The sequence below is a fragment of the Helicoverpa armigera genome, chromosome 10, assembly GCF_030705265.1.
Source record: "Helicoverpa armigera isolate CAAS_96S chromosome 10, ASM3070526v1, whole genome shotgun sequence".
Taxonomy (NCBI): Eukaryota; Metazoa; Arthropoda; class Insecta; order Lepidoptera; family Noctuidae; genus Helicoverpa; species Helicoverpa armigera.
The window spans coordinates 10732705-10747853 of NC_087129.1; the positions used below are offsets into that span (position 1 = coordinate 10732705).

Sequence of the window (15149 nt, forward strand, 5' to 3'; positions counted from 1 at the left end):
TACTTTTCACCAATAAAACCTTTGAGCATGTACTATACAACGAGATAGGATAACAAAGTATAAATAAACGAACCTGCAAATGTTCCAAGAGATCAGGATCTCCGTCGAACTCCCGCTTGCAGTTCTCCCAAAGACACACGGTGACCGTAGACGTTGTATCCGTACTGGACGTGCGCTTGTCACTGCTCGGCTTCGTTAAACTCTTCGGAGGAAACCGCAGCGTCTTCGGCTGCTTTAGAATAGGACTCTTCTGACTCGGCGCCTCCACAGAACTCACGCTTATACTCAACGACAACGACGAATCTTCATCACATTCTTTACTAGTTTGAGAGTCACTCGGCGAGTCTATAGACTTGTCCGTCCCTATACCCGACTCTGACTCCGTTGTTGTACTACAGAAATTTGCTTCTATCAATGTATTGTGGACGTCAGACGAAACGTCTTTGAGAACAGTGATCTGCGTAAACAGTGTTTCCTCCCGCCTGGCGACCTCTTCGATCTTTCGAAGTTCAATACTCGTGTCCACTCTCGACTCTTCCTCTTTCTCCTCCTTGACTTCGTGTTTCGCTTTCTTAGTAGCTAACTCTTCAAGCTTTTCCGATATACTACTACTAATTTCCGCAAATGGTCGCGTATTCTTTTTATTTGGTTGTAACGGGAAGATGTTATTGTTTACCGTTTTAGACAGCCACGGAATATCACACTTTGAGGGCGTCATCTCAATTAGGTCGTGCTCCTTCACAGTGCTGCTGGGTGGATCTGTGCCCTGAATTGGGTTGTCCGGTGGTTTGACTGGTGCGATGGGTATACTACTCGTGTGAAGCGCCTGGGCCGTGGTATAGTTCGGCACGATGGGCGGCGGATGGTGAACTAAATGACTCGAATACGTCGTTTGTGAGGACGACACCGTATTCGTATTCGTATAACTCCACGTTTCCTTCACGTTTATATTTGGCACCGATGTGACAATAAAACCAGGCTGCGGCACAAGAACGGGGTGGCTAAAGTTAACAGCGTAATTCTGTTTCGATTGAACTGTCATGCCGACAGCTTGCATTCCTGTGACGTTTTTATTCATAACTGGAATTGGCTGACTTGTCACCGGCTCACTTTTGTTTACATTCGGATATGTCGAAGTCATAGTGTTAGCCAGTTTCAAAAGAGTACCGTTTATGAGAATCGATGCCGCTTGTTGGTTTTGTAAATGGTCCTGTCTCTGTGTCGTCAACTGTGGAGTTTGAGGAAGCATAAAGTTAGGCATCTTAGTCATTAGATTTGGTATTTGAACAACCGTTCCGTTTATGTTCTGCACGAGTGGAAAAACGAACTGACCGTTTAGTTTAGTCGGGCTCGAGACGTTTACATTGGGTCGGTTGAAAGCTGCCATATTATTTTGCTGTCCCAGTGTTTGTGCCGATAAACCGTTCTGAGGTATCCTTAACGCAGTAAGCATCATATTTTGTGGAACGGCAACAAATGATGTTAAGTTGTTAGGATTTACAGTTCCGTTACAAGGTTGTGGTATGTTAATTTGATGACAGTTTTGATAACTTGTAACAGGGGCATTGAGATTGGTGAAGTTACCATTCATCATTGTATTCTGCCGAACGCCATTTTGGATGTTCATCTTCGGGGCAGGACTTGCCTCACCTGGTCCATTTTTATTACTGGAGTTCGAAGTAATGTTTGTACAATTTTGCTGTTGAAGTTGCACTTGTTTTAAATTATTAGCTTTAGACCAAGTGAGGTTTTTACTATTGGCAATACACGCTGATGACTTTCGATTTGTTCTTTTCGTGGGTTGAGTGGTTTTCTTCACCGTCTCCTTTTTTGTTGGCTTGGTAATGGGATTTAAGTTTAAATTATTAGATCCAAACGTGACTCCATTCATTCTGCTGTCTAGTTTAGTTGTGGAGCTGACTACACCATTTCTAGATTTGTCAGGCTTCGTTACTTTCTTAGGGGATTGACTTACAGGAGTGTTGGCTGCAATCCTCATACCCACCAAATCACTGGAGGCAGGTATAGGAACTTTACGCCTAGCCAACTCTGGTGTATGTTTATTAGCTAAAATTCCATGGGCGGATGGGTCCTGCGACGTTTTTATTTCAAGGCCCGGTCTCTTACCATCTATCAAGTCTTTCAGAAGCCCTCCAGGTTGCTTCGCTTTTGGAAAACTTTCGGTTCCGTTTCGGATTTCCAAGAAACCATTCATATTCGTATGATTTTTTGCTATCATCTCTTTCGGTCTACCGAAATCATTCATACCATTAAAATTACCATTCGGCGTTGGTTTGCTGAGATCTGCCGCTTTCGTGGCGTCAATAGCGCCGTTCATGGTAGTGTTTGTTGACTTTCGGTTAGCGACTTCATTTTGCTTTCCGACGTCCATTAATACTTTAGGACTAAGAGTCTGTGACAAATAAGAAATATATTTCTCTAGGTCATGCGTGACCCCATTTTTAGGTAGGCACTTTTTCTTGGTGTCATCGTTGGCCGCGGTGTCGCGCTTGACGCCGTTCTGAGGCTTCATCTTGTGGTTGAAGTACTCGGTGATGCGGCGATGTATGGGTGGCTGCGAGCGGCGCACGGGCGCGGGTTGTGCCGCGAGGCGTCGCGGGGCCGGCGGCGCCGGGTCGCACGCCCACGGCGGCATGCGCGCGCCCGCGCTGTCCTCTGCGGTGCTGCACGCCGACTCGGGGCTGCGCGGCGAGCGCGGCTCGGTGATGTCGCTACCGCTGCATCCACCGCTCTCCGTCGGACTATGCACCGCCACACCACTGAAACAATACAATTTAACAGTTAGTTTCTAAAAAAAAATGAGATGTCATGCGAGACATAGTGACCTTACCATGTGGCAATAGTGCCACCGATCACGTTACGAGTTAAATGACAATCAGCTGTTGAATAGCTAGGATCGATCGCACCGCAGGCAGGCGAGCGTGGCGCGAGCGGGACGGCGCGTCGTGCCGGAGTCGTGGCCGCGGCACAAGGTGCAATGCCCTGGCGGTCCAGTGCAGTGACGCAACGAGACTGCACTGACCGAACGACCGTCCGGACCGAACGCACACATTATTATTTTTGGCCGCGTGACATTCACCGCACGTAGACTTGACGCGACTGCACACTGTGACGAATGATCTAACAATTTTACTTATTGTTCACGTATTTGAAAAGGTGTTTTAATATTTAAGTGCGCTTTTATATTCACTGGAGAACTTCGTCGGTGGTGGGTATCAATCATACGTCTCACGCCGACACTTACGTGACTTACAAAGCGAGATGGCTGCCGCTTATTTATCCACATAACGCAACTCTCGCTTTACACGTGAAATGTTTATTCTGGGAGCATCCTCCCGCGTAACCCGTTTTAGAATCTTTTGTTGTGCGAGATCCACAGGTAAAATGTCGAATAACACAATTTTATCGCTCAACCTTGGTTGCGGTGTCGTGTTCGATTATGAACTCTGTGGTTTTGTGGCTGGACGTTATTTTTCTTTGTTGGAGCGCGGGGGGCGGTGGGGGTGTGTCGCGGGTGGAGGGCGCACCCTCGCCCTTTGTGAAGCCACAACGTACACTCATAACTAGGGACGTACGTTCCCCTCCTTTCTCGCACTTCGTGGGGAGCTTTGTTGCTAATTGACCCAATTTTTTAAGATATTTTTCACTGAAGATATTCAGAGCAGGTATCTATCCGTCTGGAAGGGGACGGCTCTTAATTTGATACCGAACATCGTTAAGTCTACCGGAGTTTTAATTTGGGAAAACTTTTATTTCCTTTAATGAGAAGAGGATTACAAAGCTTTATTGAGTGGGTGCTGAATCGCGCAAACTTTTTTCTCGAAGATAATTAAACATAAAGATGTATAAAAATTGTAAGGAAAAATATCTTCAATTGGAATATTTAAAATCAAATAACATATCAACTAAACACACACAAATATCTTCTAAACCTATAGCCATGAACTTTATGGCGTCACACATCCACGAAGCTACCTAAACGGTACAAACAACAGTTACAATAGGTACCTATAGGGCAGAGCTAGATACGTCATCAGCATCCGACTCGAAGATCTCCTTAATACATTTTTTTGCGAATTTTCGAAAGCAAAAGTGGCTTGTCAGTGTGGCGTATGTAGGTGAGGCGAGACGTCGCAAGGTCGCCGCGCCGATTTCGGTCATTCACCTGAGCTCGACACTACATTGTAATCTTCGAATATAGAATGTACACGCTTTGTTTTGCGTCATTTCGTCGCTTAATTGCCTCGCTGTTTACATACGCGGTCGTACTGATAAATGTAATTGACGTAATCTATGTACATACGGTTAATGAGTCAGAAATTAGATCTAATGCAATGTATTGACCATACGATACGTGGTACTCAGACAATAATTAGTCCCTTGCGATATGTCGGATTGAGTTACTTGTTATATCTACGAGCAATTGATAGCCATACCAGTAATACAAACCTTCATGCATTAATGGTCAATCAAAACATTAATAAGCAGAATCAAATACAATTTATTGCGAGTCATTAGAATTGATTGCATTGCACGTCTGTATAAAACCAAAAGTGGTATTTTATTGCAAGAGATTTATTAATCACATGACAGGTTTTCATAGTTTCTGAAATTATTTTTGTATTTAATATTATTTTTATGATTATTTTCTAACCCTCCACTAAAGACAGTATTTTAAGCGATATTTGGTCGATAAATTCATGAACAAGCTTAGCATCTAACGATTCAAATCAACCGAAACCCTTTAATGCCTAATGTCAGTGACCTCGGTTCAATGAAACTGCAGCGCAGTTTCACGTGTCAAACTAATACACCTGTTCAACCACAAACATTGAAATTGTAAAGGGAAGCTCACACTGTGGGACAACCAAATACGTTGCATTTTACGGCCAGCGCATATACCAAGCCTAGCGCGAAGCATTTTTACCATCAAAACGACATTATCCTACTAATATTATAAATGTTTAAGTTCGTGAGAATATATGGATGTATGTTTGTTATTCTTTCACGCAAAAACCGCCGGACGATTTGGTTGAAATTTGGTATGTAGATAGGATCACCTGGATTAACACATAGGCTACTTTTTATCAACACACCACGCGGGCGAAGGTGCGGGCGGATGCTCGTCTATATTTACTTGTCACTTCGATTCTTTTTGGGCATGGATTCATTTGATTTTAGATCGTGATGGCATTTTCGACAAGCTTTAGGAATAGTAAAAAATCTCTTGGATGCGCTTCCCAAATCTGTGGCAGCCCTTACAAGGTCTAACTGCACGATTATTGAGCGTGACACAGGATCGCCCGCTGATGCTATCGGCCGTGGCAAGTTAACGAGACGCGACCCGCGCGCCTAGCGTGTCGCCCTCTGCGTGCGCGCAAGTGGACGTGTTAGTAAACACACACCAATTAAATTTATTAGGGAACATAATGGATCCTTCTGAGGAATTCTATTTTTTTTATAGAGCTGTAAAACGATATCTAAGTTTTTGTTTTCTATTATGAAATTAATTCTTTAATTAATAAATGTTTAAGAAAAAATTGGTCTCAGCTTCAAAATTAACAGCTTACAAATAAGTACTCTGTAAAAAATTAGGTTTCTTCGGCAGTCGGTTAAAATTTATATAAAAACTAAGAAAAAAAAACACACCAAATCGCCCGCCATAAGAATGCAGTGAAGTCCTTTTGTCTCCAAGCTAACTGTGTATACGTAAAACACACGACGCATTCAAACGGTGGAGTAAGAAGTCATTGTGTGGGTTCTTAGTGTGCGGTCTACACTACCTAAGCTCGCGGCTTCGCTCGTGCCTTCGCTCGTGGCTTCATTCGCAGCTTTTAGGATTACGCAAATGTGTACCAGTCTTTATTTGTTACATGTTGATAATGACTGTACGGTTAGAAAGTCAATTGAACATTTTCATTAAGTAAATAATGAGTAAAATCTTTATTTGGGACTTTTCATTCATAACAATTTTCTTTGAGTTTGTTTTGAACTTTAACAAAAAAGGGTCTTATGGAGCAAAAATAACAAAAGGAAACTTTTTTCATAGAAAATTTTGTGAATTAATATTGTAAAATTGGCTTCTGGATTTAACGAAAATTATGTCACAATCCTGAAAGTTTTAACATTTTTTCTTTGAACATATTTTTTATTCTGGAAAATTCTCGATGATCCTATCCATGAATGATATGTGAAACTTATACATGTGAGTTATAAATGTAGCAATTTTCCCAACATGAAATCAGGACACCCTGATTACCATGTACCCACTACACTGACGGGCAAAAAAATCCACCCAGCATTCAAATACAAGTTCTACGTTACTATTCTGTGATTACGTACTAGAGTTCCGAACATGGCGTGAGCACACATTTCTCGGAAATGTCGCCGCCCGCCGTACTAATTGTTCGCGGAAATTACTACGCTACGCTACGTTAATAGTAACTACGTAACGCTTACTATTAGTCGCTGGTTTAATTACACGAGGCTTTTTGTTGTCATGCTTCGTACAGGTTCATTGTTTTGTTCGGTAAACACGTAATAAATATAATTGGATTGTGGTTTTGTATTATTTATGGGCTAGATTTAATTAATACGTCCAATAGGTCGTAGCGTAATTTTCGCTTATAATTTCGGTTGGTTGATTGTTATCGATTTAACATCAGTTGCATTAAGTTTGACATGGGCGCGGCGTGTGTCGGCTGAGTCGCGAAATAGTGGGTGTGCGAAAGCGCAAATGATACTTGTCAAACGCACATGGCCTGGGTTCTACCCCCGTGCGAATAAACGCTTTGATTCAACACCCTAAGGATTTGATATAATAACTATGCCGCGGATTTAGTTGGGGGGTCTAAGCCTTTATAAGAGTACTGTTGCATTTTATGAATTTTTTGACAGAACTTTTATAGAATTTTTGTTGACTTTTATTGATGGATTTTAATGAACAACAGTAATAAACTTCAGACTGACCACAGCGGTTCGCTAGCAAAATGATAGAGCATCTTCAATTTTTATTTGCATTCATGCATATGATGATACCTTATGCGCTATGCTATAGCTTCATTATGAAATAAAAACATGAATTAAAAAAGGATTACGCTGCTAAGAACAAATAAAAAACAGCAGAAAACATCACTTGTTTGTGTATCATTATAAACTACTGAACGGATTTTAATCTGCTTTCAATATCAAAGACCGCACATGCGGGGCCGCGGGCGCCTATGAGTTTGAATTTAATCTACGTGTGCAGGAGAAGGGTTAACTAATAAATATTAATAAGAACAACGCAAACACACATATCTGACCTCTTTCTGAAGTACCTATTCTAACTTCAAGATTGATTTATTGCCGTAAGCATAGGTATTAAAAAGTCGGTGAAATACAGCTAATAAAATTTCAAATAACATACACATAAATGCATAAATATTATTCACACAAAAGCCATTAGTAAATCAAATCATACACAACAAAAACGACTTCAAAACCTATCCAAATTAAGTCTCCCAGTCTTTGGGGTCGTAAAATGGAATATTATTTCGTTTAGCGTTGGAAATTGATCGTCGTGCATGGGGCAGACCCTCTAGGGATTTAATCCTTGTCAAATTTCACTCGGGGGTTTCAGTGTGTTGTTGCGGAACCCCGCTGAGTGCATATGCGCCCCGCGAGGACCGCGCCTGCTGCACCCATAGTGTTGCGAATCACTCGGCAAAAACTACGCTCGAATTGATTGGACCAATTTGTATTTTAAACATTTCTGTTCTAGTATTAAGTATTCAACTTTAAATAACTAACTCAAAGTTTTAAACAGTTCCTACATCATGTTTGCGTATGTAAAGCAGCAATGTTTTGTATTTAAATAGTTTGTAATCGTGTGAATAATATTTGTGGGAATTGTTCGTAGTTTTAATCACCTTGACCCATGATCGACTATTATTTAAATGGTTAAATAAATAATACATTTTCATGCAAAATTTGTCCTTCCTAAATCTGTTCCTTGAATATTGCTTCACGAAAAAGAACATCAACGCATGAATCTTGATGTCACATCTCTAGTTGCTTTCGTAACATCTGCGAACATGGTTATTTAAATTCCTAACATAAATATCGAGGTTTAATTCCTAAAATATCTGTACTAACGTTTGTTTTTGCCTGGAATACGTAGCCAGTGGAAAGAATGATGTTTTATCCACAGTACCAGTTTGATATCCTTAGCAATATGATAATGTGATCTAGCGATGCCGGCTCATATTCCAATGCGTATGTTTCTCACGCTATATGACTTGTTAATGTCTAATTGAGATTAATGTCGCCTTTGACCAATATTCCGTAAAAGGATGCCAATTTGAAATATGTATGAGCAATTAATTTTCGATGCCATCGGTTTAACTAGGTTCGCAGTTTACGAAATTATGGTGATACGATTTCTGTTTTGCTATTCAATTAACGTTACGTTTTATAATTAGGTACACATTTACTATTCATATCAGTTAATAAAATGTTTTCTCTATACTTCTTGGAAACTCTAATTAAGTTCTACTTGCTACGATTCTCGGTACACAATCATTAGAAGTACGAAAAGGGGCAGTACTACGTTCCCAGTAATCAGTGAACGTAACGAAAGGGAATTGCGTCCGCACAAAAACAATAAATAAAAACAAAAGGCAATTTCTAGATCGAAATAATTCCCCGGTCAGTCCACTTTCCAAGTGCATAACTGTCGCCATACTGGTTTTCAATGTCGTGTTGCTGAGATTATGTCATCGGCGACGTATTAACGTCGTTACCCATTCATTACAACGCTGAAAGGAAGCGCGCCGCGTGAGAATCGTGTCACCGTAGGGGCGGCCACCCTCCCTCCCTGCGCTACTACGAGGGGGGTCGTCGCTCCACCCGCGATTATTATGCTAAGTGTCTGTCTGTATCGGGGTGAGTTTTTCGCGCATCTGCTATTTATTTACGCGTTTTATATTCATGGGATTGCGTAAGTCGCTCGGTCGTGGCGAGGCGTCAGGCTTACAGTTCATTACGTCGTGTTACAAGGTTAAGCCTTGCGTGCTGTCACACGATTTTGGCTCTTGTGTCGTCCACGTATAGTTTCGATTTTAGGGTGTGTATAAATAGGTTACGAGGCGCACCCACCGTGACGCTCCTGCCAAACGTTGTTCAATTGATTTTGTTACTAAAATGCTTTTCCAAACTGCTTTTAGCTGTATTAGGAGCGCCAGGTAGTTGGAACAAAATAATGAACCTATGAACAACCACGAAAAGAATAAAAATAACGGTATAAAATTCACTTCTTATATTATCACACGCTGTTTATCTCATCGCATGAATAACTCATTTTCTGTCATCATTATACAAATTAATTCTTCTCGTTAACGGTTCATGTTTGCACAATCATCGAGTAATTAAACTAATTAATGGTAACGAATTCGTGCACCGTCTCACAAGACAGCTACAAATCTAGCAGATAAGAAACATCGGTTAAAGTTTCCCGTGGCTGCCTTCGGAAACCCAATTTCCTTCTCAAATCATATCGGCGCCGATAAACGCGATAGTTTGCGCGCGCTTTCGGAACCACGCGAAGATAGTTATGCCAATCGGAATTTCAAAACGCTTCCTTATCAGTTAAAACTGTAGGAGAATCGATGCTCGCATGGCAAAAACAAGTTGGTATCCATGGGATTTCTTTTCTTTTCGTTGTGGTAATAGGAGCTAGAGTGGCGTGACAAAGTAATCCAAATGTTTCATTTGACGTTGCATCACACAAAGACGCTGCAGTCCCGGTTTCCGTTAACGTCTGGGCAGGAAATAAGCAGATCCACAGAGACAGCTTTGTCTAGTACTTCGGTTAATATCCTCGAAAGTAATGCGGTTTTCGAAATAGCGTTGGCTTAAAGTCTGTTTTTGCTTTTGTCGTTTGGTTTGTGTAAGCGTCATTAAGTAGATTGCAGTTAATGATCCGAATGTCTTGGTTGACTTTTTGTATATTTAGGGATGTAATGAGAAATTCTTTAAATTATATGGAGGGCTTTAATGGATTCTTGCAAGGCTAGACGATATCTGAACCTTCTTTGTCAATTTGCTTGAGCGCACTAATCTCAGGATGTTTCGATTTGAAAAAATATGTTTAACCCAAACCCATATAATATTGTACACACAGTAATTGATCTCCCATCATCCAGCAAAGGCCACACAACAATAACGCACTTACGTCACTACATTACCGCAGTAAGCGCACACGCAACGCAACGACCAAAAATACGCACCACATAATATTCACACGTAGACTAAACAAACCCGCCTGTATCATATCCCAGGGAATATGAGGCTGGGTGATCACATAGCACAAGTATTTCAATGGTTTAAGCTGAAGAAATAAACTACGGAAGTCTATAGTTCTTGGTAATTCTTGTATAGTTTTAGAATTTAGATGAATCAATTCGATAGATTTATACATAGGTTGAGCTATATCGAGAGGTTTGTAGTCGGAATCTCTGGTTTAAACAATGTACATTTGACGAACGAAATTGGAATTCTGCCCATAATCCCTGCTTTGTGTTTTTGAGTTTTGGATGGCTACGTCAATTTGAGTTTCCAAAATACATTTGAACTAAATAACCTTGCAACGAATGCAACTTCTTCTCTGTTTCGGAAGGCCTTCCCTCAGTGTCAAATAAATACGACGTTGTTATTGATGTAAAATATCGAAGAATTTGAAATTTAAATGAAATATATTCCACATGATATTAGAAATACAAATAAATACATATAAAATGGAGCATTGGCGTCGCACAAGTTGACGCTTATCTGCTGAACAAACAGTTTACGAAACGTTCGGACGTTGTACCCGCCTGCATTGATAACTTTGTTATTGTACTACGTACGAATAGGACATGTCCGTACTTGTATACATTATACATAACGCGTAAATACATAAAATTACGCTTGTTATGCACCCAAAGGTTGGGCAGAGGTGACCTAGCATAGGTCACAGACAATTATCCAGATTTTTATTACGCTCAATGATCTTGAGTGTACCTTTCGACCTTTCTTATCTAGGAATGAAATTAAATCGGCATTTGTAAATCTCAATAGCATGCCTCAATTTCTTTGTAAAACTCATCATGTTTATTCCAAGGCTAATGAGGTTGTCATATTATTCAATAAATCGTACAATACATATGAAAAGTAAACCTGCACGTATGTTTATTCCACAGAAATAATCCCCGATCAACATTCCGGACTGCGCTATGGCAAGCGCGTACTTGGTGTGCTCAAACCGGATTATGTCCTATATGATAAAGGGGAAGCTAGCTATCGACATTTATCAGCTAGCGAAATACCTAGTGCCCTAGTTTACAGCTCTAACTTAATTATTACTACCAATCTTCGTTGCTATTATGGACTCCAGAAAATCATGTCTTTGTAAATGTGTGTGTTCGATGCAATAAATATGCAATACTCAATCAAACCAAGAATGCAGAAACCTAGCATTATATTTGAACTTTACATAGATAAGTATAGGCTGAACTTTGCAATCGTGACATAATCTAGTCATTACAAGTTCCTAGATGTCATTTCTTTGTGCGGTAAGTATGTCAAGTGCATGAATAACGCATTCATACGTATTATGCCGGCCCTATGTGGCACTGGCATATAGAGTCCCTTACTACACGTTTGATCTCGATGCGAGCTCGCGAATTCCTAGCTGTTGTGTTACCAGCTCCGGGTCACTGAATACGGTATTTACGCAACGGGGATCCGTATGTTAATTAATTTAAATGACTATTTAAGATGCGTGAGAACGTGTGCAAAGGTAGACGAGTCTATTCCCGGAAGCCAAACACGTGGTGCAGAATCAAATGAACGTTTTTTTAGGTTACCGTAACGACTCCTTTTATCTAGTAAATATTATTTCAAACTAAACGTGTACACATTAGCGTACAAACATTAGCCACGTGTAGACGACCAAACAAAAATATTCGCCCACACACTGTGATCCAGACGACTAGACGCCTACGCTGAACTTCACCGACATTCAACCACCTAGTACGGAGAAAACACGCTTTTATTCGTTTTAGTTCAGTAGTGTATGTATTTGCATATTGCGAGTTACCGATAAAAGTAACGAGCAGAATCTCGCACCACAATATCCATAAAGATTAAATTGTGTAAACATACGAAAATAACCACGTAGGTAATGGCATTCATGAATTGAATGAATACAAAAACTTCCAAAAGGACCAAATTATCGGTCTTTAGAGTCACAAACAAGTCGAAGCACTACACACTTCCTCGTGCAATTAAAATAATTCCAAGCTAATGGTAGTGGTAACAACAAAGGGCATTGCATATGTTCCGTAATTGCGAGTGCAGCGACCTTGTGTCTGATGACAGGCGACCGGCCTCGCTGTCGACGCCTTTGTGTCGAGTCGTGATCATAAAAAACAAAGGATTACCGTAGCGCACGACGCTAATAACTATGCTACACCTATTATTATGCGACAGCTTGAATAAAAACTGGAAGCTACCGTTGACTCGATCACGTAATAAGTTTTAAATTATGAAACTGTTCGGAGCGAGCTTTTGGATGCTCTTTTTAATAATGTAGAACGGGGTAAATAACCGGGAAAATTTACAACGGGAAAATGCAGCGGTGCAGAACATTTTCGGTAAGATTTTTCGGTCTTCGTCGGTGTAGTTTCATGGTCTAATATTTTGTGTAATCCAATATGCTTCATCTGGGTGGGATTCATCACTGAACAATGTGCATTCATATTTTGGAACTTCGTATCTGCCAGATAAGATTAGCAAGCGCTAAACCGATGAATTGGCAAAAAATTAAAATGAATCACTGCTGAGTAGATACAGCTTATGCATACAGATCAAAAGGAAGTCGAATAAAAAGGAGTTACAGATTTGTTTTTTTCTTCGACTTCTTGGCCGATTGTGAACTATGAATAAAAGAAAAACTACTACATAATATGAATCATACCTAAAGGGCACTGACCGGGCAGTAGGTTTGTGGCTCAAAATAGATCTCTCGAATCCACGTGGGTGTTATACATAAGATTATCGCTACAATACAGTGTGATACATTTCTCATGTTTTTGTTTACATGTGGTTTATGTATCTCTAACTTCCTTATCGATTACATATGTATGTCAAGGTATCAAGTTTTAGAAAAGATTTTAGTTTGTTGCTTATTGAATTAACATATGGCTGCACTGTGTTCTGAATATACGTGGGATGATGGCATTAAACACTAGAGATGTAATTTGAAATTGAACTTGCGAAATAAGAGGTACGGTGTTCTTAGGCTATCGTGAGCTAATATCTTACACACATTTATCGCATTGGGGTAACCTGTAATGGTAAATGTATGTAGATAAATAAATAAATAAATCTTCAGTTGAAGTCATAGTAGTTATCTATCATTTGTTACCGGGTTTAAAACAAAGAAATCCTCTCATTAAGAACTAGATATGGAATCTAAACGTTCTATTACGACAGTGACATCGCATATTAATTAGGTTTCATAAATTCTATAAACGCTGTTTGCTAAGAATTGATTCCCACGCTATTCTGGTTTAATACGTAAGTCTCTTTGTGTTATGATTTGTTAGGGTTCTAAATGGCAATTGTAAGAAGTTAAGCTATCTAGGTGTACGGATAAAAGTGAAAAGGGTCTGTAGAAGTAATGTCAATATCCCTAACAAACAAGCTGAAAGAATCAGGCGATGTAGTAATTAATATAAGACAGGGTATGTACAACAGAAGATTAGTGAAACACAGGATTATAATGTTCAAAATGGTCTACTAGCAATATGAAGAAATACTGTAAGTGAAACGTTTATAAGCGAATTTTCCTACACTATGTAAGAGTATACAGATAACACTCTGTCAACTGAGATATACCCTGATATCCCCATTCCCGACGCTGCGAATCCCCAATAAAAAAGGTTATAAATATCCAAGGCGTATAAAAAGCCACATTTTGGGTGTTTTTAATCGGTGCGCGCTGGCTAGAGGAAGTGAAGTTCCGGTGTGGGCTTAATTAATGGATGCCGGCTCCCGTATAGCGGGGAGACAGTTTCAAAGTATGTACATAAAATTGGAGTGCTCCTATTATTGCTATAGTTTCGTGTTGGCTGGGAAGACTTTTTAGAACTTAGTGCGTTTTGGTTAATGGTCTAGAATCTAGATGATACGGATAATATAATGTTTGTGAAACACATACGTATATGGCTTTATGACAGCAGACAACAAGGTGTATGTTGTAGGAGCTATTCAGCAAAATAATCAAACTTATCCTGGGAGTGACGAACTAGCTTTTATTTCAACGCTTGTTGCCTTACTCGCAAAAATAAGAAGATCTATATTCAAATGATGTGATTTGCAATTAATTCAAATGTTTTCACATCATGATTTATCTTTTATCTTCCACAAGAAGCCTGAGATTATTGAAGTAATCCCACTTCAGCCGACGGATTTTCGGTATCTCGTTGTTTCGAGATAATCTGGAGCGGTAATTAAGTTAACGATAGCGAATTAATGATTATACAACTTTACTAAAGTTCTACGCTATTGTGGTAGTGCGGTATAATGTTAGTTGGCTATTCCGCGTCAAGGACTTTACTTACTTAGCTCGATTTGGTTCCATATTCAGTATACTGAATTATTTCAAAACTTTGGTCCTTTCATACGGTTTTTGACCTTTATTCTATCACTGATGTTCACAGATAGACAATGATAAGACTAATTGTTTAACAGTAGGTTTTCCATTATAGCCCACTTGCTACTACCCATAGTTTTATACAAAACTGCCCTTTGGATCTAGAATTAGTTCAACGTACTTCCAAATGATAAACCCTTGCTTGCCCTAACTGATATCGAAATTGATTTGTAGGACTTGGAGCAGATAAATCTTGACTAAATGAGCTCAATTTTAAGATAAATCAACGTAATCATGACTTATACGTAGTTAGATTTAGATGAACTTTGGAACCTAAACTGGTTAGATCCAGCTCCCTGAAGAAACTTTTCGGGCGTCTCATTTTCTTTAAATACTTGCAAGTTGGTAACGTCCTGTTTACTGTGTGAAAAGCAAACCATATTTTGTAGTT

The 15149-nt window shown here is 39.8% G+C and overlaps 1 protein-coding gene across 2 annotated transcripts in view; it reads right to left on the bottom strand.

Moving 5' to 3' along the window:
* The window catches only part of Jing (jing), a 127441-nt gene that overhangs the window by 10305 nt on the left and 101987 nt on the right, over nucleotides 1–15149 (bottom strand). For both annotated transcript variants that reach the window (XM_064036672.1, XM_064036673.1), the window contains exon 2: nucleotides 74–2780. In XM_064036672.1, coding sequence (XP_063892742.1) covers nucleotides 74–2780 — 2707 coding nt within the window. The remainder of the gene's footprint in view (nucleotides 1–73; nucleotides 2781–15149) is intronic.